Source organism: Amblyraja radiata, chromosome 14 (genome assembly GCF_010909765.2).
Source record: "Amblyraja radiata isolate CabotCenter1 chromosome 14, sAmbRad1.1.pri, whole genome shotgun sequence".
NCBI lineage: Eukaryota > Metazoa > Chordata > Chondrichthyes > Rajiformes > Rajidae > Amblyraja > Amblyraja radiata.
This window is the reverse complement of record NC_045969.1, coordinates 8,969,420-8,993,784: the sequence shown is the minus strand read 5'-3', so window position 1 is coordinate 8,993,784 and position 24,365 is coordinate 8,969,420. Positions and strand designations below refer to the sequence as shown.

Sequence of the window (24,365 nt, the reverse complement as noted above, 5' to 3'; positions counted from 1 at the left end):
AAATGTATTTAATCTGAGGAACGGGGGTGCCAGGTAGCGGGAGAGCTTGGTGTAACAGTGAGATAGAGGGGCAGATGCGAGTGGGAGACGGGGAGGGAGGGGTAGACTGAACCGGCGGAGATACATTCTCGGCAGCTGCGCGCACACAGACCTGCGCGTCATCCGTAGCCAGCAATCGAACCTGGGTCCCCGGCACCGCAAGCGCTGCCGAACCTCCACTGGGTCACCCCGGACACCCCCGGACAGGGATGGGACACCAGGGAGGGGACGGGGATGACCCAGCAACGCCGGAGACCCGGGCCCGACCACGGACGAAACGGAAGTCTGCACCCATGCAGATTCACAGCTACCGAGAATGTTTATAGCGAGTGACCTATGACCTGGGCATGCGCAGTCGGAATACCGAACTCGCTTATTGGCAGTGGATGAATGTGAAAGTGACTCCATGATGTTCATTCAAACTTGAGGACAGTGTTTGAAAATCGTGCATTTAATTTTACACTAAATTTGTTTTTGAGTCTACAGTTTTGAATGTTACTTTAGTTGTTTTCAATAAAATCAATGTAGAATTCAGAACACCTTTTAAAATTAATTCAGTACTAATCGCAACTAAGTTCATAAGTTGTAGGAGAAGAATAAGGCCATTTGGCCCATCGAGTCTATTCCACCATTCAATCATGCCTGATCGTGTTTAAGAATCATGCCTGATCTATCTTTCCCTCGCAATCCCATTCTCCTGCCTGCACCCGTTAATCCCTGACTGCTGGCATTTTATTAAATTGCTCCCATCTATATTAGTTTTAAGATATTTAAATTTTGGAATATATGCAAGATCTGCGTACAAACACTAGCTAAGCTAAAGTGCTGTGAACAGCTCTGGTCACCACACAACAACGTAATAGTATTAGAGAGTGCAGAGGAGATTTATAAGGATTTAGTCAGAGCTGGAGAAATATAGTTACGAAGAGAATGAGGGGTGGTCTACACTAAACTGGGCTCATTTTCTTTTGAATAATGGACATAGAATAAAGATTTACCTTGAGATGTACAAAATTATGAGTGGGGACAGAATGGATAAGAAGAATCTATTTCCTTGAGGCAAATCTCTCTGGCATTGTGGATTTATGTTATAGAAGAATTAAAGAGTTTGAAGATATTTTTTGTTTCTCTTTAAGAATAGCTGATCTCATCCTCAGTATCTTTTTAACTTCCCTGGGATTAACAATTACAATGCTGCTGTGACTAGTCATCTGCAGGTGCACTGAATGAATTTGTGCTCTTCCTAAACTCCGTAGTAACAATGATGAAAAGTCATTGAATCTGAAGCGCTGTTTAGAGATACAACATGGAAACGGCTTCAGCCCACCAAGTCCGCACCAACTATCAAGTTCTAGTTCTATGTTATACCACTTTCACATCCACTCCCTACATATTTGGGAAGAGAAGGCAGAACAAAGCCTATGTGATGGGTGGGTATAGGCGAGGGTTGATATGGCAGATGGTTGGACAAAGAGCAGAGATGAAAAGACAAAAGGTGGGAGATAAAGATAGAAGTATGAATAGTGAAGCCTGAGGAAGGAATATAAGGTGGGGGGGGGGGGTGTTGGAGAGGGAATGTAAGGGGAGAAATGGGTGCGAGTCTAGGTTGGGCATAGAGAAGAGAAGGGTGAAATGGGGGAAGGGATTATTTGTCAGTTAAGTACATTATATTTAACGTTGTATTTTGCTTTGAGGTTGATTCTGAGAAAAGTGTCGCCCAATTATGGCAAATTTGACTGTTTTCCAAACAATTTACTCCTGCAAACAAAATGGAAAATTGTTTCCCAAACCTTGCACCGTCTGAGTTAATGAACTAATTTAGGCAAATGTCTATAATTCACTATAGCTTTACAGCACTAGAGTCCTGACTTCAATCCTGATTACGGGTGCTATCTGTACGGAGTTTGTATGTTCTCCCTGTGACCGCGTGAGTTTTCTCCGGGTGCTCTGCTTTCCTCCCACACGCCAAAGGCGTACAGATTTGTAGGTTAATTGGCTTATGTGAATTGTAAATTGTCCCTAATGTGTAGGATTGTGCAGACTCGGTGGGCCGAAGGACCTGTTTCCATGCTGTATCTCTAAAGTCTAAACTACTATTGATTTGGTGGCTTATTGGACTGAAAATGGGCTGAAGAATTGCATGTCAATGTTTAATTTTAGAACTGTCGATATTATCAGCTAATGCTAATGTATTATCTCGCAGTGGGGTGTCAGAATGGTGTAGAGGTTAGTGTTAATCTGGTTAAAAATCTTGATTTGATCTTGGAGGCTCTCTATGTTTGTTCTACCTGTTCTTCTACATAGACTATCTACAGTCTTCTACATAGACTGCCTGGATTCTCTGGATTTCTCCTGTCATGCTGGTTGATGAGTTAATTGGCTCCTATAAATTGCCAACTTTGTAGCTGGGTAAAAGGGGCTTAGCCTTGGCCATATTGAGAGGGATTCTATTGCCAGGGTTCTGTCAGACATTTCTGTGGCCACAAGTAATGGTATGATGCCTTTAAACGCAAAGAACTTCATATGCCGCATTATTGTTTAGACGCAAAGTGCTTGAGTAATTTGCCTGGCCCGCTGAGTTACACCAGCACTTTATGTTCCTGGTACGATGGCTGCCTGGTGCCAGTGTCAAGGATGTCTCCAAGTGGGCACAAGACATTCTAAGAGGGGGCGGGGCGCAGCTGAAGATCAAGGTTCATCTACGTATAAGTGACATAGGTTGGAGGGAGCTGAAGTCCTTCAAAACAAATTTAGGGAGTTAGGCAGTAGATTTTTTTTTTAAATAGGCCTTCCAGGATTGTAACCTTGTCCAATGAAAAATAGAAAGATAGTGCAGTTCAGGAGCTGGTGCAAGAGGGAGGGCTTTGGATATATGGATCATTGAGTTCTTTTCCAGGGCAGATGGAACCTGTACAAAAGCGATGGGTTGTATCTGAACTCAGAGGAACCAATATCCTCGCAGGGATATTTGCTACTGCCACTTGGGAGGACATTTTGAGATCAAGAAGTTGGAGGTGTTTGGTCTGTTGAAGAGCATTCAGATGGGTAAATCCACAAGGCCTGATGGGATCTATCCCAGGTTATGGGAAGAGGTACAAGAGGAGATTAATTGGGCCTTGACAAAGATCTTTGTGTCCTCTTGGGTCACAGGCCATGGAGTACCAAATGTTGTTCCTTTGTTTAAGAAGGAAAATGGGCATAATCCATGAAATTATACGCTGGTGAACCTCACTTTAATGGTAGGGAAGCAGTTGTAGAGGACTCTTAGGGATAGGATATACTTGCATTTAGAAGTGAATGAGCCGATTAGGGACAGTCAAGCACTGCTTTGTCCAGGGCAACTCATCCCCTACAAACTTGATTGAGTTTTTTGAGAAGGCGACAAAGATGACAGTAGGTAAGTGGATTTTCTTTGGCAGGATATTTGTCCCTTAATGTAGGGTTGTGCACTGAAGCTGAATCACTGTTATCCTCTTCAACATGTGAGTACACGTTTTCCTGCTGGTAGCATTGTGTAAATCGGTTCTATGTGTAGAAATAATCTTGCACAACTAAATTGGATTGGGGGTGATTTATCTTTAAACTCCAGCTCTCGACAGCAAGGTCTTTTCCCATTTGTTGTTGGAACCCAATCCTAAGATTTGTTTTCAACTTACTCAAGTTCATAGAAAAACCATAATGACCTTAAATGCCAAGGTACATGGATATCTTCAGTAAACTTTTACTATTGCCCTAATACATGTTTTTAAATGTTACAATCCATTTCTAAAAAGTGATGGATTTAATTGAATATTCCAACTACGCACAAAATAATCTTTGTTGCAATAATTTAGACATTCTTTGCTTTTTAGTCCTCAGTACTGTTGCTATACGTAAACTGCCAATAACTCTAGAGGGATCCACCTGTCAATCTTGCCAACACGTGCTTTCCTTCCCATTCTTAAGATGAATCTTTAGTGTATGTGAATGTTATAACTGTATTTTACTTATAAATTAATGAAGAATGAGTCTGCCTCTTATGTCAGTGATTCAAAAACATTTAACACTATTGTTTACTTAAAAGGAAGATTATTCATCTTGATAGCACAGAATGCTGGAGTAACTCAGCGGGACAGGCAGCATCTCTGAAGAGAAGGAATGGGAGACGTTTTGGCTCGAGACCCTTCTTCAGACTGAGGTCTCGATCCGATACGTCACCCGTTCCTTCTCTCCAGAGATGCTGCCTGTCCAGCGGAATTACTCCAGCATTTTGTGTCTAACTTCGGTTTAAACCAGCATCTGCAGTTCCTTCCTACTCATTCTTCTTCTTGAGCTATTGTCATTCTTGTGATGGTGTTGTTCCCTCGGGAGGCAGTTTGAGTATGGGGTTTTTTCCTGTGACACTGGCTGCATACAAATGTGTATCTTGTTATCCAATATAATTTAGGCTTTTGCTGAACCTAGCGATTGAGGTCACTGGGTAGAAAGTTGGTGTCAAAGTGGCCATAAAATAGAAAATCTTGGAAATATCCAGGCAGTATCTGTGGATTGAGAGTTGGAATTATTGTTTTAATTGATGACCTTTCATCAGAACCATTCTGATTTGGAATATTAAACCTGTTTATTTCTTCTCAGGTGCTGCCCGACCTGCTAACTCATATACTCTTTCAGATTTCCAATGTCTGCTGTTTTTTTTGCTTTTCAAAGTACAGGTATACCATTTCAGCATGGCTAATTAATGCCATGGACTGTGGTGGTTAAATTTGTATTGTTTTATGTTGAAATTTAAATACACTTATAAAGCAATTGATATTTGAGATGTTTTCTGGCAAGCGGGCCCATATTATTATTGATTGTCGCAGACTGATAAAGACTAAAAATGATTACAGGCAGATTGTGTGATCAAATGCCCAAACAAGGAGGAGACATTCCAGGCATGGTAAAGGGAAACTATTCTTGTCTGATATATATTTGACTGTTATGTGGACAGAAACTACTCTGTTAATATACGATGACAGAAATGCCAGCATTTATTCTACTAAAAATAGCATGGTGTTTAAAGTATGTTTCATGTGAGTGACACTCTGAAGTCATTGGTATTGTCAAAATGATGCTCCCTAAAAAACAAGGTTGTGCACTACCGATGAAGAGCTGTTGTAAGTATAGTGGTGCCGTTGTTTGGGCAAATAACCATCTGCCCCTGCCAATACCTCATAAAGATGGGGGGACTTTAAGGAGTCATAATGTGAACTACAGATCTTTGAACAGAATAGTTCAAAAGTGTAGTTGTCAAGCATGCAAAATTTTACAGAGAGGTCAAGGTAATAGTGCATTCCAGTGATATGGGTAATGATAAACCAAGTATAATAGGAAGGCCATTTATAGAATCAAAGTGAGGAGGAAGTGTTTTGAAAAGTAAAAATTAAAAGCTTTAAATCTGAGTTTAACAAGATAAGGAAATAAAAGGCACAAACAGATGAAAGGCTTTGATCCAACAGCCATTTCAGAGACTGAACACTTCAGTATTAGGATGGACCCGAACCGAAATGTTCCCTCCACAAACGCTACCTGACCTGCTGATTTCCTCCAACACTTTCTCTTTACTCAGCCATTCTAGAAATGTGGTTAAAAAGAGAAATTGCTGGAAATGTTCAGCGGATCCAGCAGCATCTGTGGAAACTAACTTACTGTACCAAACTACTGTTGTGTTGTGTCATCTTAAAATTGCTGGGGGGGTTTCTCACCAATACGTAATTACTGATTCTGTTCTATTCTGCTTTCTAGTTTTTTGCACATTCCGCAGGCATTGCCACTTTTCATTTCACTGCACATCTCGTATGCGTATGTGACAAATAAACTTGACTTGACTTGAAAGGGAAACTGAAATAACATTTAGGTAGAAGCCCCTTTATCAGAACTTTACTGGCCCTGAAATTGAAGTATTATATCAAGGCAGTGTTAATTAAAAAAAAATCTGGTATAATAATTTATTCTTTCTGATAAGACAGAAGGGTCAGAAACACTGTTGGGGGTTGTCCCTCGGGCCAAACGTTTGGACAAATGGTGGTCAAGATATTATGGGGGTTTGTAATGAAGTAAATGCAATAATTATGGGCGATCTTGATATCAAAAACAGTAGATATAGTGACATAAAGGAATGATAAACTTGAAGCAATTAATATCCTAAAAGGAAGAATACGAAGCAAATGAATGAGAATCATGAGATCTGAACATCTTCTTCATGAGATTCCAAAAGTTATGGCTCTGTGACAGTAGATACAATGGTTCTAATCTTTTATAATTCATTAGAATTTAACAACTAGATCTTGGTGGACTGGAGAGCAGCAAATATAATTACCATACATTAACAAGCACATCTTTGGGATCTTGGGTGGCACGGCAGTATAGTTGCTGCCTCACAGCACCAGAGACCCGGGCTTGACCCTGACCTCGGGTGCTGTCTGTGCAGAGTTTGCATGTTCTCCCAGTGACCGCGTAGGTTTTCCCCAGGTGCTCCGGTTTCCTCCCACATTCCAAAGATGTGCAGGTTTGTAGGTTAATTGTTCTCTGTAAATTGTCACTGGTGTGTTGGATAGAACTAGTGTACTAGTGTTGGTTGGCGTGGACTTGGTGGGCCGGAGGACCTATTTCCAAGCTCTATCTCTGAACTGAACCAAACTAAACCAAACCAGATCACCCTGGGGAAATTCTCAGACTTGCAGGGAGAATGTGCACACTCTACACAGGCAGCCCCAGCGATTAGGGTTGAACTTGGTCTCTGAACCAAAGAGACACCAGCATTCTGCTGTGTCACTGTGTTGCTCAGGCCTCATTTGAGGAGTGACATTCAAACTGCAGATTGCTTCCAAATCACTAATTAAGCTGCTTATGATTTCCTAATCAGAATTTATCAAGAGGCGGGTTCATGCCGACAGCAACAACAACTCTACTCTGGATATTATGGTTATTTTGCATTGTGAGAGAGAGAGAGAGAGAGAGAGAGAGAGAGAGAGAGAGAGAGAGAGAGAGAGAGATGCAGTGTGGAAACAGATCCCTTGGCCCACTGAATTCACACTGACCATCAACTATGCATTGACACTAATCCTATATTAATCCCATTGTTTATGCTTCCCACATTGTCATTAACTCTCTCAAATTCTACCATTCACCTACATACAAGAAACATTTTACAGTGATCAGTTAATCTACCAATCTACACGTATTCAGGATGTGGGAGGAAGCCAAAGCACCCGGATAAACCCACAAGAAAGTGCTAATTCTACACAGGTCGGGTTTGAACTCAGATATCGGCCGATGTGAGGCAAAGGTCCTGCTAGCTGCCCCATTGTGCTGTTTGTTTAGTTTATAGATACAACATGGAAACAGGCCCTTCGGCTCACTGATTCCACACCAACCATCGATCACTCGTTCACATTAGTTCTAAGTTATCCCGCTTTCTCATACACTCCCTATACACTAGGGTTAATTTACAGTGACCAATTATTCTACAAACCTACATTGTTTGGATGTGTGAGGAATCCGGAGCACCCAAAGGAAACCCATATGGCTACAGGAAGACCATACAAACTTCATACACATAGCACCCAATGTTAGGATCGGACCTGGATTTCTGGCACTGTGAGGTAGCAGCTCTACTAGCTACGCCATTGTGCTGCCCTTTGGTGATGGACGTATACTTGAGCACTTTAAAAAATATATATATACTTATTGAAATGCATAGAGATTACAATAGTATACATTTTCTACACATCTTGTACATTTACTATCTTTCTCCAACAAATCCTTGCCTTTTTTCAGGTTGCTAAATTTCTTCAGAAAGATGGAGAAACTGAGCTCCAAATGAGAATTGAAATTGGAAATATGAAGCAGGAGTTGGCAACAATTAGCATGATGGATGAATTTGCTCGATACGCACGTCTGGAGCGCAAGATCAACAAAATGACTGATAAACTGAAAACTCATGGTATTTAATTTTTTTCAAAGTTTGCTGTGGACAATGGGGGAAAAGGTAGCACAGTTGCTTTTGAAAGAGAAGGGCATCAAAAGATGTAGGTATTCTGATCAACTTGCCAGGAAACTGAAAGTCATCGTAGGCAAGGTTAATCCTTCTCTCCCAATGTCTACACCTTTGGGTCATCGAGGGGACATTGCTCTTCTTGACTAGTAAGAGTGTCAGGGGTTATGGAGAGAAGGCTGGAGAATGGGGTTGAGAGGGAAAGATAGATCAGCCATAATTGAATGGCGGAGTAGACTTGGTGAGCCAAATGGCCTAATTCTGCTCCTAGAACTTATGAACTCTTGCATAATGCTCTTGTGCCCATCCTTTTTTTCTACAAAGATGCAGCCCCACTGCTGAGTTACTGCAGCACTTTGTGTTCATCAATAGAACGTTACCAACTCCATGTCCCACCTCCAGTGCAAATTGGCCAAGGCTGATTGGGTCAATTCACATTTGTTGCACTTGTTGATTTGACCTAGGCTCAAATCTTCCCAATGTTGAGACTTCGTAATTAAGTAGTCGAGGTTTTAAATTTCACAATTAAATGAGTTAAGCAAGTAATTGACAGAAAATATTGTTTAGTTGATTTTATAGTTATGGCAAATAATTTGCCAATGTAATAAGATTTTAACTAGATAATATGTGCTGGGTGGAATCTATTCTTTTTCATTATCTGGTGATCGTTAAGTCGTAAAAACATTCAAGCATTCTGTGAATAACCACCATTACAAACTCTCAAGTAACAGCATTACTTTCAGTTAACATTTGTGTTACAAAACTTTTAAGTCTCAAGTCACTGTAGAATTATCCTTCCCTCTTATTATTTGATTTTGAAAAATTCAACTTCTGGACTGCACTGGAAATGTCAGCGTTGCAATATCCTCTGATTGTCCTGTTAAACCATTGAGCAATGTCTTTTCTTCTCACAGTAAAAACAAGAACAGCGCAGTTGGCCAAGATCAAGTGGGTGGTGAATATTGTTTTTTATATTGTTCAGGTTAGTACATTTTCTTAATTTTAAAGTTACAGTCTTTGTAAGTTGCTTACCTAAAGAATGAATTAGCCGTCGCATTCCTACTAATTGAATCGTATTCTGTGTCAATGTATAATTCAGCTATTTTAGCTATGTTTCTCAATCTCAGTTTCTTTTCAAAATGAGCCTTCTTAAATAACTTAGATGTTAGCCAAAAATTTTAACTGCCTACACTTTCTTTAAATGGTCTCTATATGCAGCCTTGGCTAACAGTTCAGCAAAGTCCAGGATTTAGACTATTGCCTTGTGGAGGCAGTGCAAGACCATTGTACAAAGCATCAATATCTAAAGAATGAATTTGCCATAGTATTCCTAGAAGAAGGTACAGGAGCCTGAAGACTGCAACAACCAGGTTCAGGAATAGCTACTTCCCCACAGCCATCAGGCTATTAAACCTGGCTCGGACAAAACTTTGATTATTAGTAACCAATTATCTGTTATTTGCACTTTATCATTTTTTTATTCATGTGTGTATATATTTATATTATAGTACATGGACACATTGATCTGTTTTGTAGTAAATGCCTACTATGTTCTGTGCTGAAGCAAAGCAAGAATTTCATTGTCCTATCAGGGACACATGACAATAAACTCACTTGAACTTGAATCTTACCTTCATATTTAGAGTCAATGTATATTTCACCTATTTTAGCTATGTTTCTCAAGCCCAATTTCTTTTCAAAACGAGCCTCCCTAAATAACTTGGTCATTAGCCTAAACTTAAACAGCCTACACTTTCTTTAAATGGTCTCTATGTGCAGCCTTGGCTAACAGTTCTGCAAAGTCCAGGATTTAGACTGTTGCCTTGTTGAGGCAGTGCAAGACCATTGTACAAAGCATCAATACTGCTAGCAAAAAGTGGGAAGACATGCAACTAAGTTGGGACCATAGGAGAATATGCTAAATGATGTGCCCATATTGTTTCAAAGTATGAGCATTCAAGACAAGAGTTAGGGAAAATCAGTGTTGTGTTTTGAGAGGATACCATGCACAGTTGGTCAGTGGGTAGAAAATCTTAGTTGAGAGCAGAAGCTGAAATGGCAATGAGTGGAAATTGGGATTGATAAATAAGAACATTACAACAGATGGAATGTGCACCAGTATAAAATAGGAACGTTCAAATTTCTAGTGGATCACACATCATGTCTTTCTTGAACTTTTGATATTTTGAAAATCTTGTGCTCGGCTTTTGGATGTCGCAATTGTTTTGCAGTGTCACACAATTCGTGTCTTTAGACTTCATTTGAGAGATACAGCGCGGTAACAGGCCCTTCAGCCCACCAAGTCCGTGCCAACCAGCAATCATCCTGTACACTAGCACCATCATGCACACTGGGGGCAATGTACAATTTTTAATGAAACCAAATAACCTACAAACCTGTACGTCTTTGGAATATGGGAGGAAACTGGACCACTGGAAGAAAACCCACGTGATTACAGGGAGGATGTACAAACTCCATACAGACGGCACCCGTAGTCAGGATTGAACCTGGATCTCTGGCATTGTAAGGCAGCAAAACCACTGCTACACTACTGTGCCGCCCCCTCATTCTAATGCTGAGAGTGGAGTACTGTCAATAGGGAGTAAATGAACATGGGTAAAGGTTTTTTTACTTCATCCTGGGAGTTGTGGATGAATTATCTCATCTCTGTTTCAAGGTTTGGCTCTGGGAGGAAATTAAACCAAGTGTAGCGGCAGATGTTCATATCTTTCGAGAAATTAACTCCCTAGCCGCCTTTTGGATGAGCATGGATAAGGGGAATATCTTCGATACGCATGCGAGCTGGCTCACAGAGACCTTCAGAGCTTCTTCACAGATATGGCTTCAAAAACACAGTCCTTTGATGAATAAATGCTTTATTGTTGATAGAAAACAGTGAGATACATCCAAATTTCTTCAGACTCGTTACTATTATCTTCATCAAACTCCACCTTATCACTTTAAACATTAGAAAACTCCTCGTGTCTCCGAGTAACACTGGCATGATCTCCTTTATGGCTCGCCTGATCTCCTTTCTGGCTCACCTGATCGAAGATTTAACCTTCTCCCTACTCGCTCCAAACTACACTAAAAACTAAACTTCTTGCAAGCATCTTAGCTCCAAACACGCCCAAAACCACGTAATAAATTCCACCCACAATATAACGGGCAGTCTAAAATTTAAAGGCACATGCCATCATCAATGACATGCAAAACAGGCCAAATGGCCACTACACCAAGTGTCAAGAGGGAAGCAATCTATGGATGTTGATGTTATTATTCTGTATCAGATTTCCCATTGTGCAAATGATTGTACTCTTTATTTTTCAGGCCGCTTTAATGATTTCCATGATATGGAAATATTATTCTGAACCAGTTACTGTGCTCCCTCACAAATGGATTGCACCCTTGGAGCGGATGGTGGCTTTTCCAACTGGAGTGCCAGGTGCTGGATGAATTATGCATTGTTTTATTTAATAATGATTATTTAAAACATTGATTTCTATTGAGCATAGTTCACTTTTTTAAACTCTTGGTTTTCCCCACCCATCGTCATGGCTGTCTTTTAATATCACACTGCCCTGTTGATGGCCGTTGCTGCTTGGTACCTCACTAAATTGACTACGCCAAATAAGAATGCAGGAGTTCACAGCACTGGAGATCTGGGTTCGATCCTGACCTTGGGTGCTGTGGAGTTTGCATTATTTTTTTTTTGGTATGACTGTAAGGGAAAAATAATTTTGTTGTCTCTTCATTGAAGACAATGACAATAAATTAAATCAAATCAAATCAATTCTCCCTGTGACTACGTGGCCAAGAGGGACCTGGTGGGGCGGGGTTGGGGGGGGGACAACCGAGATCAAAGAGGGACCCAGCGAGGGGACCACAGAGAACAATGGTGGACCATCAGTAGTATAATGAGTACTTTGTATCTTGATTGGCACCAGATATGTGGCGAATCTTTGCGTACTTTGTGCATTGTATGCAAAAACTAAGAATTTCACTGTACCTAGGTCCACGTGACAATAAAGTTATCATTCATTCATTTTCCTGTCATCCTAAAAGTGGATAACATAGAACTAGTGTGAACAGGTTGGTGTGGACAAAGTGGGCCGAAGGGCCTGTTTCCATGGTGTAACTTTCAATCCATTTAATCAAAACCTGATGACCAGCAAGCCTGACAGAGGGAACCTGATGCTGGCCGAGACCTATCTGATTCACACTTTAGCTACCACTGACAGTTGGATAGCAGCAGGGAAAGACATAATATACTGGACTATCTCAGCAGGTCAAGCAGTATCACAAGTTCACAAGTTATAGGAATAGAATTAGGCCATTCGGCCCATCGAGTGTACTCCGCCATTCAATCATGACTGATCTCTGTCTCCTAATACTATTTTCCTGCCTTCTCCCCATAACCCATGACACCCGTTATCCTTGGAGAACATGGAGGGGTCATGTTTCGGTTTGGGACCCTTCTTCAGACTGGATAGCAACAGTCTTGTCTTGCTTCTCCCATTTTCTCTCCAGTTTAGAGCACAGTTGGAGTGTGATCACTGATCATTTGATAAGTGAAATTGCAAATATTGGGTAGTATTACTATTGCACTTTTTATTCGAATTGGCAATTGAGGCATTGAGTTTTCATAAAATGTACTGAACCAGGACAAATAAGTTAAGTTTGATTTCTTCAATTTTGCCACAATTTTCATTTAGAAGGCACTGTTTTTCAAAGCCTTACAGTGAAAAAAGAATTCCCGCTGAAAGCTAAAAACAAATGAATCTCAGAAGGAGTCGTTCAATTGTTATTATACTGTCTTGATCCCTGATGACAACTTAACCAATGCTGTTTCTTCTTCAGTAAATGGGATGTGGCTAAACTGCAGTCCTGCACAGCTTATCTAATAACTACACCTTTTCTTTGTACCTTTGCATGGGGAGAGATTTTCTGTAGATGAGATACTTGGTCATTAAATGAAAAATTGGTGCAGGTTCAGCAGAAATTTGCCATTTGTTAACTCCTAGAGACAAATACTTGTATTTACAGGCAGCACCCCAGATTAAAAGAAAAACATAGTTAAACTGTTTATTACAATACACACACACACACCAACGAATCAACCCACCAAGTCCACTACTGAGGAATAGTCCCTTTTGGCCCACTATCCAATCTAACTAATCTCACCTTCTTTTCACATTACTGTACACAAAAAGGTGACAAATGGGGTCAAATTTTAAATTCCTTCTAAAAGGTTGACAAGCACTTTATTGGGTTCATGATTTACATAGTGTCAACAACAAATATAAGAAAAGATAGCATATTGTTGGCAAGTATCTGAAAGTGGCATCAGAATACACAAATACATTTTGTGTAACGGTTGCGTGGTGTCCACCAGTGACCTGGTTGGCACAGTAAGTACACATATTTCTTATTCCTTTCTATATTTATGAATACCACATGGAACAAAAAAATTGCAAACACTGTTTCCACTTCATTCACCTGATCATTTTGTAGAATACTGCATCCATCTGAGTGGACACCGCAACGTGCGTTACACAAACGTTCGTTGAGGTGGACACTAAAAGGTTTGGTGTCCCAGAAAGTGAACGTTACATTATTAGCGAGAACCAAGCATTTTCACCAATGCGATTTCAACGGTACATTAACTTATGTATTTGAGCTATCGATGGCCGATGATTCGTCAGATCGCTTGATTAGGGCTGATTTTATTTGTAAGTAAAATGTCTCCGTAACGGTCTTTGCGGATCTTCCAACGGTTGACACGAAGGAATTAAGTTAGCGACTTGGTCCGTACTGCCATTGACTGTATATTTTCTTCTTGCATTTGACCCTCCAAAATGCAACATCTTACACTTGTCCAGATTAAACTCCATCTGCCATTTCTCTGCCGAGAATTCCACCTGCTCTATCCTTTGATAACCTTCCTCACTATCTACAACTCCACAAATCGAAGGTAGACAAAATTGCTGGAGAAACTCAGCGGGTACGGCAGCATCTATGGAGCGAAGGAAATAGGCAACGTTTCGGCCCGAAACATTGCCTATTTCCTTTGCTCCATAGATGCTGCCGTACCCGCTGAGTTTCTCCAGCAATTTTGTCTATCTCTATTTTCATATTGTGTGAACAGATCTATCTACTATGAATATGCCTTTATTCAACTCGTATTATTTTGTCATCATAATTCCAGCAATACCAACATTATTCTATAACTATTTAAGTTCCAGTTAGATAACTGTTTGACTCGCCTTTGAATCAGTTGACCGGTAGTATCTTATACTACCAGTTGACTGGTAGTACCATTCAAGGACCCAAGCAGTCGTTCCAGGTGCGACAGAGGTTCACCTGTATCTCCTCCAACCTCATCTACTGCATCCGCTGCTCTAGATGTCAGCTGATCTACATCGGTGAGACTAAGCGGAGGTTGGGCAATCGTTTCGCCGAACACCTCCGCTCGGTCTGCAAGAACCTCCCTGACCTCCCGGTGGCTCAGCACTTCAACTCCCCCTCCCATTCCCAATCCGACCTCTCTGTCCTGGGTCTCCTCCATTGCCAGAGTGAGCAACACCGGAAATTGGAGGAACAGCACCTCATATTCCGCTTGGGGAGCCTGCATCCGGCAGGCATGAACATTGAATTCTCCCAATTTTGTTAGCCCTTGCTGTCTCCTCCCCTTCCTTAGCCCTCGAGCTGTCTCCTCCCATCCCCCAGCCCTCGGGCTCCTCCTCCTCCTTTTTCCTTCCTTCTCCCCGCCACCCCCTATCAGTCTGAAGAAGGGTTTCGGCCCGAAACGTTACCTATTTCCTTCGCTCCATAGATGCTGCTGCACCCGCTGAGTTTCTCCAGCATTTTTGTGTACCTTTGATTTTCCAGCATCTGCAGTTCCTTCTTGAACACGACTGGTAGTACCTTGCTGTCTCCTGTTGGTCATTATACACCCATTCTTGTAATCGAAAGGGAAGATGAGTGGGAAGATTGTGGTTTAGTTTTCCTTGTTAACTTTGTCCATGTTTCATTTCTGCAGATCACATTTGGTGTACTGTATGTGGCTGTGCTTGTTCATTGGTGCTCTGCATTACAACTACATTAGACTTATCGCCTGTTCTGTTTTACCTCCAGGTGGAGTTGGAATTACCTGCTGGCTCTTAGTCTGCAACAAAGTCGTTGCTGTGGGATTGCAGCCATTCACCTAAAGCCGAACGCTGGGGAAAACCACTCTTATGTTCAGCTCTTTTTTTTACATTTGTTGCAACATAATTTTGCAGTATGCAAAAGTAGGAATTGTACAGGATGCAATGACAACCTGGATTGTTGGTGTTTTCTGCCTGTTTGAGTTTTTGTTTTTGGGTTACTTGGTTTTGTAAAGAAACAGTGATCGTCTATTTGTTTTGATCACTGTTTCATACTAATTACAATTTGGTATGTTTGGCGATTTATTATTTGCATTGCAGTTTTGTACAAACTAAAAGCCTATTGGAAGCAAAATAATTGAACTGGGAACTGAACTGAAAGGAAGGCTTAACGTATTTTAGGTGATATCATACACTTTAGAGACATAAAGGGCAACTGAAAACAAATACCAGTCTTCTGACATCCCTTGCTTGTACACTACTACATCAATTGTGTCCTGGATCCCAAGGGAGATATGAACTCAAGACTTTGAAATAAGTTATTTTAGTTTTTATTAAGAAGAGATTTATTTAATCATTTTCAGTGACATTTGTTTATTGGACATCACCATTGAAGAATCTACAACATTTATGTGCACCAACTATCTTTCCATTTTACCCATCCCACGTATTTTTTACAGGAAAGCGGTAATGAAGGGACCATTGGTGAACAATAAGTCTATTGCTATTAGATTCCCATTTTCAAAATATGTGTAACATTAGTATCACACATGTGTGCACTTATGAGAGTCAACTCCTTGAAGAGGAGGGAAGGTTAGAGATGGGAAAAATTCACTCCAATCTGCCAGATCTTTAATTGGTTCAATGATATTTCACCCAGGCTAAGATGGTAAATATTTATCAGCATGCAGGTCACCTACTTAACTTTTAAGAGGAAAATGTTGTATTTTCTAACTTTTTTTGCAGGATCTTCCAGCGTTTTATTTGCATTGTTTCCTGTTCAGCTCAGTTGGGAAATATAACATAATATATAGACTTGGGTTTTCAATTAATCGGATGAACTATCTTAATCACATCAGCAGTGAGTTACCATATTGTTACTAGTATCGTGTAGAGTTGACTAGTGTTTAAGCTTCTGACAGTTTAATGCATTGATAAGATGAAGCATTAAACAGAAATAGCTTATATGGTAAAAATAGCCCATGTAATCAACATCTTTGCTTATACATGAATGTTAGGTGGGGCCACGCATGTTTACGGACTTTTAGCAGAGAAGGGAAATATTTTTTGAGAGAAAAAATGAGTAAGTTGAAGGAGCTTTGACTATGGTGACATTCTACAAACGTGTTATCAATTATTGCATTTTTTTATTTAATCAGCTGGATTGGCATTGTTTATCCCCCAATTGCCCTTCAGAACATGGTGGAGGAGCCATCTTGAACCAATGCCAATATACTCAAACTACTGATCCACTTGAATAGATGTTTTTGAAAACACATGAAGCGGCAATGAGGAGTTACCGACAAATGAGACCATTGCAAGTCGTTAGAAAGAGAATATTATTGTAAGATCATTATTTAATAGAAGTCAAACGTTCCCTTTCAAAGTTTTTTTTCAATTCTATAGCTGACCAGATGCAGTTCTATCTGGCAAAAACCTAGAGTACAGATTTTCTGCAGTACTTCTCATGTATGTGTTAGTGGGTAGGCTAGTCGTTCCAGATTACTGGGAACTTGAGATGCTGTTTTTCTATGCTGCCTTCTAGTAGAAGATCATCGTAAAGCTCTTGTTCCCAGGACTGTCAATGCTATTTCTGATTTTATTGCTAGACATTGTGTGTGGCTGAACACCCAGAATGATTTGCTTCTGTTATTCATCTTAGTTGGATGAAATCAAACTGCTCCTGAATAGCTCCTTTCATATTGCACCCAGATAAGAATTAGGCTGCAATTGATAACAACTCTCACACTGAGAAGGCTTCTGATGTACAAAGGTAGTATTGCTAGATCAGTCGAGAATCTTTAGGTAATCATTCTTGATGTGTAAGAAGTTTTTGTAGGGTGTAGGGTTTGAAAAATAAATTGGTTTATTCAGTTATATTTTGTAATATACGTGACATGACTTTTCAAATCTTCATATACAGCAGCAAGAAAGATGGTCACTGTTTAACCTAGCTATGAATCTGACTTCTAGGAAATATTGATGTAAATATTAATCTTTAGAATCTAGCAAGCATGACAACAAAACAATGACTAATGTCTTGAAACTTCCTTTTTCTTCTTAACCAAATAGAGTTTCTTGCATGTTTTATGTGTCTTTCAATATCTTGTGTTTTGTTTTGGAACTGAATGTAATGTGTATTCAATTAATCCATTGATATTGAATGCATTCTATCCCTGGTTACTCAAATATTGGTGTGCTTAAGTGACAATTGTTTGAAAGGAAGAAGACTATTTATTATCCTTTGTTAGATACCCTTGGTGCAATTGTTTTATACTCTGACTACTGCAGTTTTTCCCGTCCTTGAATTCAACCTTGAAATAATGTCTCATCTGCACCTGTGGAGTTTGCATATGATGTAGTGCAGATGTCCAGGATGCCTAGAATGTCCAAGGGCACAGTAATGTCCCCTTGGACTATATTGCCTCTGTGCAGTATTCCACATAGATCAACAAACATTGGCTTCACAATGGTGTAATGCAATGGACTTGGACCATGTAATACTTCACATCAAGATGTTATGTTTTGTTTTTTTCCTGAAGTACCGAGTTCATGATCTTTTGTAACCTCTCCTTGGTGAAGTTATCTAACACTGGGGATTTCTGATCAGGGGCCTTTTGGTACCTTTCAGTGGCCAGCAGGTGTGTCTTCAGCAACACCAAGGATGCACCTCGAGTGCAAGGTGAAGCTTGAAGCGATGAAGCAGGAAAATCTTTTAATGCAAAATAGATCTTCTTTCCTGCAGCAAAAATATCTGAGCATGACTTTGTGCAAACACACAAACAAACCTAGAGCTCTGTTCTGTTCACTGGTTATCCAATGCCTGTAATATCGGTCAATAAAGATTTTCTTGCTCCTTATTCCATTGTTTTTTGTCTTTACCGTGAACTTAGTGGATATTTATAGACCTGCATGGATAGAGTCCATATCAGAGTTGAAATATGGTGCTAATATTCTACTGAATACATAGTTAAAAAAAACTTTAATGGGGTTATTTCCTTTTTGCATTTGGCAAGGTTTTATCAGTGGAACCTGCACTGCAATGGCATTTGTGAATGAAGAGTTGTCATCCTGGCTGTTACATATTGCACAAGCTCTGGGAACCATATGCAGGTTGATGTGCAATTCAGGAAGGGGCCTTATGTTTGGTACTGTCCTTGATTATTCAGTAACTATTGCATCCTTTATAGATGGATTCTGCACCAATTTACTTGCAGGGATTTTTCACACTTGCGCCAATGAAGTGATGTGCTTAGCAAGCTGCCTTTCTTTGCATATTGACCCAGCTAATATCAATCATAGAACTTAAAATCACAGTTGGCCTTCCTTTATCATAGTACTTGCATCTACTGAGTGGTGAAAATGAATAATTAGAAACGCAGATGTCCTATTTCTAATGATCGTATAGAATTATAAAAAATACATAACACCATTCAGCCCAAATCAACAAAGAGCCATCTAGCCTAATCTGATCTCCAATCCCCCCGTCTTTAATTTGACAGATTACACCACATCAATTGCTGATACAATACTTTCCAAATATGTTTGAAGGTAACTTAACCTGCTGGCTTTCCAGGCAATGAAGCCTACATCCCGAAAGCCATCCTGATTATGGTTTATGTACACAACTCCCTGGTAATTCTACCAATTGCCATATGTGTTTGCTTCCAAGTTAATGGAATCTACAAACGAAAGTTTGACAGACCTGCCATATCCAGCATCTTACAAATTTGTAGAGTTAAATGTCTCCTTTGCTTCTTGAGTTCCAAAGAAAGTTATCCCAATTTAGTCAACCTTTTCTCATAGTTAACTTTTGTCAGGTCAACGACCTCAAATACTCTAATGCTGTAGCCTAACTGTTTTGGCATGACTTCCTTGCTCTTGTATTCTAGTCTTTGGCCAATAAAGAAAGCATCCTATAATTCCCTGCCCATCTCTTGTCTTCCCTTCAGGGATGTGTGGATGTGGATTCAAAGGCACCTCTCTTCCTCAAAATGCACATGAAGAAGTGCTTAAATTTCCTAGGCATTGTCTGTCATAAGGGATAGGATAGAATTAGGCCATTCAGCCCATCAAGTCTACTCCGCCATTCAATCATGGCTGATCTATCTCTCCCTCATAACCCCATTCTCCTGCATTTTCCCCATAACCTAAGACACCTGTACTAAACAAGAATCTATCTATCTTGCCTTAAAGATATCCACTGACTTGGCCTCCACAGCCTTCTGTGGCAAAGAATTCCACAGATTCACCACCCTCTGACTAAAGACATTTCTCCTCGTCTCCTTCCGAAAAGAACGTCCTTTAATTCCGAGGCAATGACCTCTAGTCCTAGACTCTCCTACTAGTGGAAACAACCTCTCCACATCCACTCTATCCAAGCCTTTCACTATTCCATGTAGGCTACTGACCAAGTACTGTAAAATAGGATAGGTTCTCTGAGTGTCATGGATATGTTGGGCCAAAGGGTTTGCTTCTGTTCTCTGTCATTCTACGCTACTATTTATCAAGTATTCCTCGACCTTGGCTTGCCTCCATAAATTAATTATCATGAATTTCTCTGGTTTGAATTCTATTTGGCATTCCTCTACTCCCCTGTCTGGTCCGTTGATTCTATCATAATGGATTTGCATCCTGCAATCAATACACGTTACCTTCCAGTTGGTTAAAGACCAAGTCGTGGTCGCTGACACGTAATTTCTTTCTCCTCTAATCCGAGAAATTACTGTGTTTAATATCTGCTCAGCCACAGTGAAAGAGTAAGAACAGGCAGCGTACAAATGGTGCTGCAGTACACTTGTAGTAACTGAGTGCCATCATTAAAATGTGTGTTACGCAGCAATATGGAGCACCTTGTAAATGACAAAGCCTTAAGGTCTATCATGGGAGCGGCAAGGGGATTCCCAAATGATCAGCAAATGCTAAATATGCATATGCTGCTGCTCGTTCTGTTGAAAGCATATTACACCATGAAGTGCAGAAAAATTCTGAGATTTCTCCCATCGTGGGTAAGGTAAGAAGAAATGAAAATCACCGAGCACTGACCTGGATTATATTAGATATCAGGCAGCTGTTAAGTCAATCAGCATCCAGTCACAACATTATTATATTTACCTGATGTTTTGTGTTGAAATCAGCATCCATTGTCTACAGATGGGTGTTAGACTAGCAGCAGTAAATACGTACCATAGAAGAGTCATATGGTGTGGAAACAGGCTCTTTGGCCCAACTTTCCCATGCCAACCAATATGCACAATCTGCACCAGTCCCACCTACCGGCGTTCGGCCCATATCCCGCTAAACCTATCCTATCTATGTACTTGTCCATATGTTTCTTAAATGTAGCGATTGTACCTGCCTCAACTGTCTCTAGCAGCTCATCCCATACAACTACCACCCTTTGGTTAAAAAAAAAAGTTACCCCTCGGGTTCCTATTAAATCTTCCCCCCCCCCCCCCCCCCCCCACCTTAAACCTATGCCCTCTGGTTCTCAATTCCCATCTCTGGGAAAATGACTTTGCATTTACACAATCTGCTCCTCTCAATATATTTTTTGTACAAAATTATTTTCATTCCTATCAGCTGAAACCAAAGTGATGTGTTTCATATTTCAGTGAAACCATACAGTGATGAAAAGCAGATAAAACCATGTGTGCATCTCAGCATCGTGCAAAAGGACACTTAGGACAGAGTACTAATAACACTTCCCCTTCTACCCATTTTCTTGCTGAACATAAACTTTGACTTTGAGTCTGGCTGAAGTCTGGAATTTCTCAATTTTATCCCTCCATTCTTCCTTTGCTGTAGGGAGGGTTCTTCCTGGCCTTAAGTGCAGAGGAATGCAAAGTCACAGTGACGGAATAACTCGGTGGGTCCGAGTAGCACAGAAACGTTGCGCACACAAGGGGGGCTTATGATGGGGAAGGGTCTGCTCCATTATGAAAAGCCCTAAAGCATGGTGTTGGGCCCCCTTTTGCTAGAGATAGCCGCAGCCTTGGACTGTGTCGCCAAGGGTGCCAGGTGATCGAGAACAGCGACATCCTGCGGCATGCTCTGCTGTGTATTCGGAGATACGTGAGGGTATAGGTGCCTTATTTAGTAGTGTCATAAATTACTTCATGAATCAAACTCTGTTGTCTGAATCCGGTGATTTATCAAACACAACAAACCGGCAGTATCCCTGGAGAACATGGATTGGTGACGTTTCAGATTGGGACCCTTCTTCAGATTAATTTATACATTGATTTATAGTAGAGTCCCAACTCGAAACATCACCTATCCACGTATTTCATGGATGCTGCCTGACCCGCTGAGTTACTGGGTGGCGCTGCACGATGGCAGCCTCGCCTACTGTCTGTCTCATTCTTTTCTTTATTTAGTTGTTTTTAGTTTGTTGTTAATGTAAGTTTTAGTGTATCTTTAGTTTATATTATGTGAGAGGTGGAGGATTAAAAAAAATATCTTTCCTCGACGGAGATGCGATTTTTTTCCGTGTCGTATCTTGTCCGCGCTGCGGCCTAACATAGAGGAGCTGGTGGCCTCTTGCTGGGGATTGACTGCGGGAGCTCCAATCGCGGGAGCCTACGGACTTAACATCATGGAACTTGCGGTCCCTTGGTTAGGGACCGATTTAGGGAGCTCCAGCTGCAGGAGCGTCGAACCCCCCGATCGTGGGGGCTTGGATCGCATCGACTGCAGATGGTTCGACTGCTCTGACCAAGGGAGAAAAGGAGGGAAGAAGATAATACGTTATTGCCTTCCATCACAGTGCGCTGGGGTGGATGTTTATGTTAATTTTTGTGTAGTTGTGTGTCTTGCTGCTTTTTTGGTATGACTGGTATGATTTTGGCAAATCAAATTCATTGTATGTTCTTACATACTTGGCTAATAAATTCTTTGCATCTTGTATCTCTAGCACTTTGTGTCTTTTTTTGTAAACTGGCACCTGCAGTTCCTTGTTTCTACATGGCATGCAAAGTGCACTAAAATATAACATTATACTGTAAGTGAGTATGTAGCTTTCTCTTCAGCTCAACTTAATTGTCTAGTTAGTTTGTATATTGATTATTAACGGATACATTTGTCAAGTGTGATACAATAGTATTGGTGAAGAGTCTTGCTTAAATTGTGCAATGCTAAATTCCCTAGTTTAGCTTTGGAAATGCACTCTTAATAAAAATACAGTTTGTGAAGTGCTCTAATGAGAAGGCAGAGTTGATATAGAGCAAAATGTGAAGAAGGTTATCATTCGGGAATGCAGGCTATAGGTATTTGATTGAATCAGCCTCTGCGACAGTATAATGGGACATTGTACTGTGTGTATTTCAAATACCAATGTTACAACTCCGCAGATTTTTGTTGCTACCCACTTTGTCAGTTCAGTGCCCTGATTCATTGCTGTTTTAATTAAACTGATCTAACGTGAAGGATAACATTAATTTCTTCCGGTACCCTAACTAAATTTCTCTAATTTTGCTTGTTCCTTCTTGGGATTTATAGTTGTGTACAGAAATTGACAACTCAACAAGATATCCAGACAGGTATGAGAGTTGGCTCATTCATCCAACTAACTTCATGTCCCTGCATGCTTTTGCATGTTGTGTCCTATTTTGCACCACCCTCACTCACACAACTTGGCAAAAGTCCATGCTAACATTGAACCCCCCGAGGTGAAAAATAATTAGCAGAAAATGTTAAAGTAACTTGTGTATCAACGAGCTATCAGGCCAGGAGTGAATAAAAAAATTATACTTTTCATGCTTTGAACAATCTGATGATGATCGCTAATCTGTTTTCCTCAGTCACTATATGCCTGGCATCCTAATATTGACATTAGCTGCAGTGTGGTGCGAGGAGTTTGACTGTGTCCCTAGCTGTCCCCACCCACACATCCATTTTGTCTTTCACCTCATTCAGAGCTTTAACGGAAAATTAGTACATGGTTGCGAATTACACCGACAGAATTTGTGCACTGAAGATTGCTATTTTCAACTACTCTTTTCCTCTTCACTTCCTTCTAGCCCTGTTCTTCCTTCCCACCTTTCCCGTTGCTGTGATTTCACTATTCACCTTGATTGACTCTGAAAGATCTTCATCCACAGACCCTTTACTTCATTGCCATAGCTCAGTCAATGTCGAGCTCTTCTTCCATCATGTTTGCCAGGAATATTCATGCAGTAATAATAATAATAATAATAATAATAAATACTTTATTGATCCCCTCAGGGAAATTCAGATGTCCAGAAGCCCCGAACCAACAAACCCACAGATTCAAAACGAACGCAGACAGAAAATACATAGAATACAATGTGGACACTACCTGAGAGCAATAAATACTTAAAAAGACCAATAATTAACAGTTAAAAATTAAAAATTGCAAAATGCATCCCCCTACAGCCTAGCGGTCCGAATTATAAAATCTAATGGCTGCAGGGGTGAAGGATCTCCTGAACCGCTCCGTTCTACAGGGCAGGGAGAGGAGCCGGTTGTTGTTCCGAGTGCTCTTTTGACTCTCCAGAATTACATGGAGGGGATGCCCGGGGATTTTCAGGATGACCTGCACCTTGTGCCTCATACGCCTCTCAAGCACATCCATCCCAGAGTCTACTCTCCCCTCCAGCACTGAGCTAGCTCGTTTAACCAGTTTGACCAGCTACTTGTTGTTTTTTGCACTAATGCTGTTGCCCCAGCAGACAACAGCGTAGAAAATAACACTTGCAACCACCGTGTTGTAAAACATGTGCAGCATATCATTACACACATTGAAGGATTTGAGCCTTCTGAGGAAAAAGAGTCTGCTCTGGCCTTTTTTGTAGAGGGAGTCAGAGTTGACAGACCAGTCCAGTTTGTTATCAAGGTGCACTCCAAGGTATTTATATGGATGATGGATCTCTCTTCCCAGCTTCAAAAATCTTCTTTTACCTTGTTGGCTCCTTCTGGCTTCA

The 24,365-nt window shown here is 40.7% G+C and overlaps 1 protein-coding gene across 1 annotated transcript in view; it reads left to right on the top strand.

Annotated features, from left to right (window-relative positions):
• get1 (guided entry of tail-anchored proteins factor 1) overlaps window positions 1–18,281 on the top strand; it is a 45,867-nt gene extending 27,586 nt beyond the window's left edge. The window contains exons 2-5 of the mRNA XM_033032463.1: window positions 7,837–8,002; window positions 8,968–9,035; window positions 11,384–11,498; window positions 15,191–18,281. Of these exons, the coding sequence (XP_032888354.1) occupies window positions 7,837–8,002; window positions 8,968–9,035; window positions 11,384–11,498; window positions 15,191–15,264 (423 nt within the window). The 3' untranslated portion in view covers window positions 15,265–18,281. The remainder of the gene's footprint in view (window positions 1–7,836; window positions 8,003–8,967; window positions 9,036–11,383; window positions 11,499–15,190) is intronic.
• The last annotated feature ends 6,084 nt before the right edge of the window (window positions 18,282–24,365 follow it).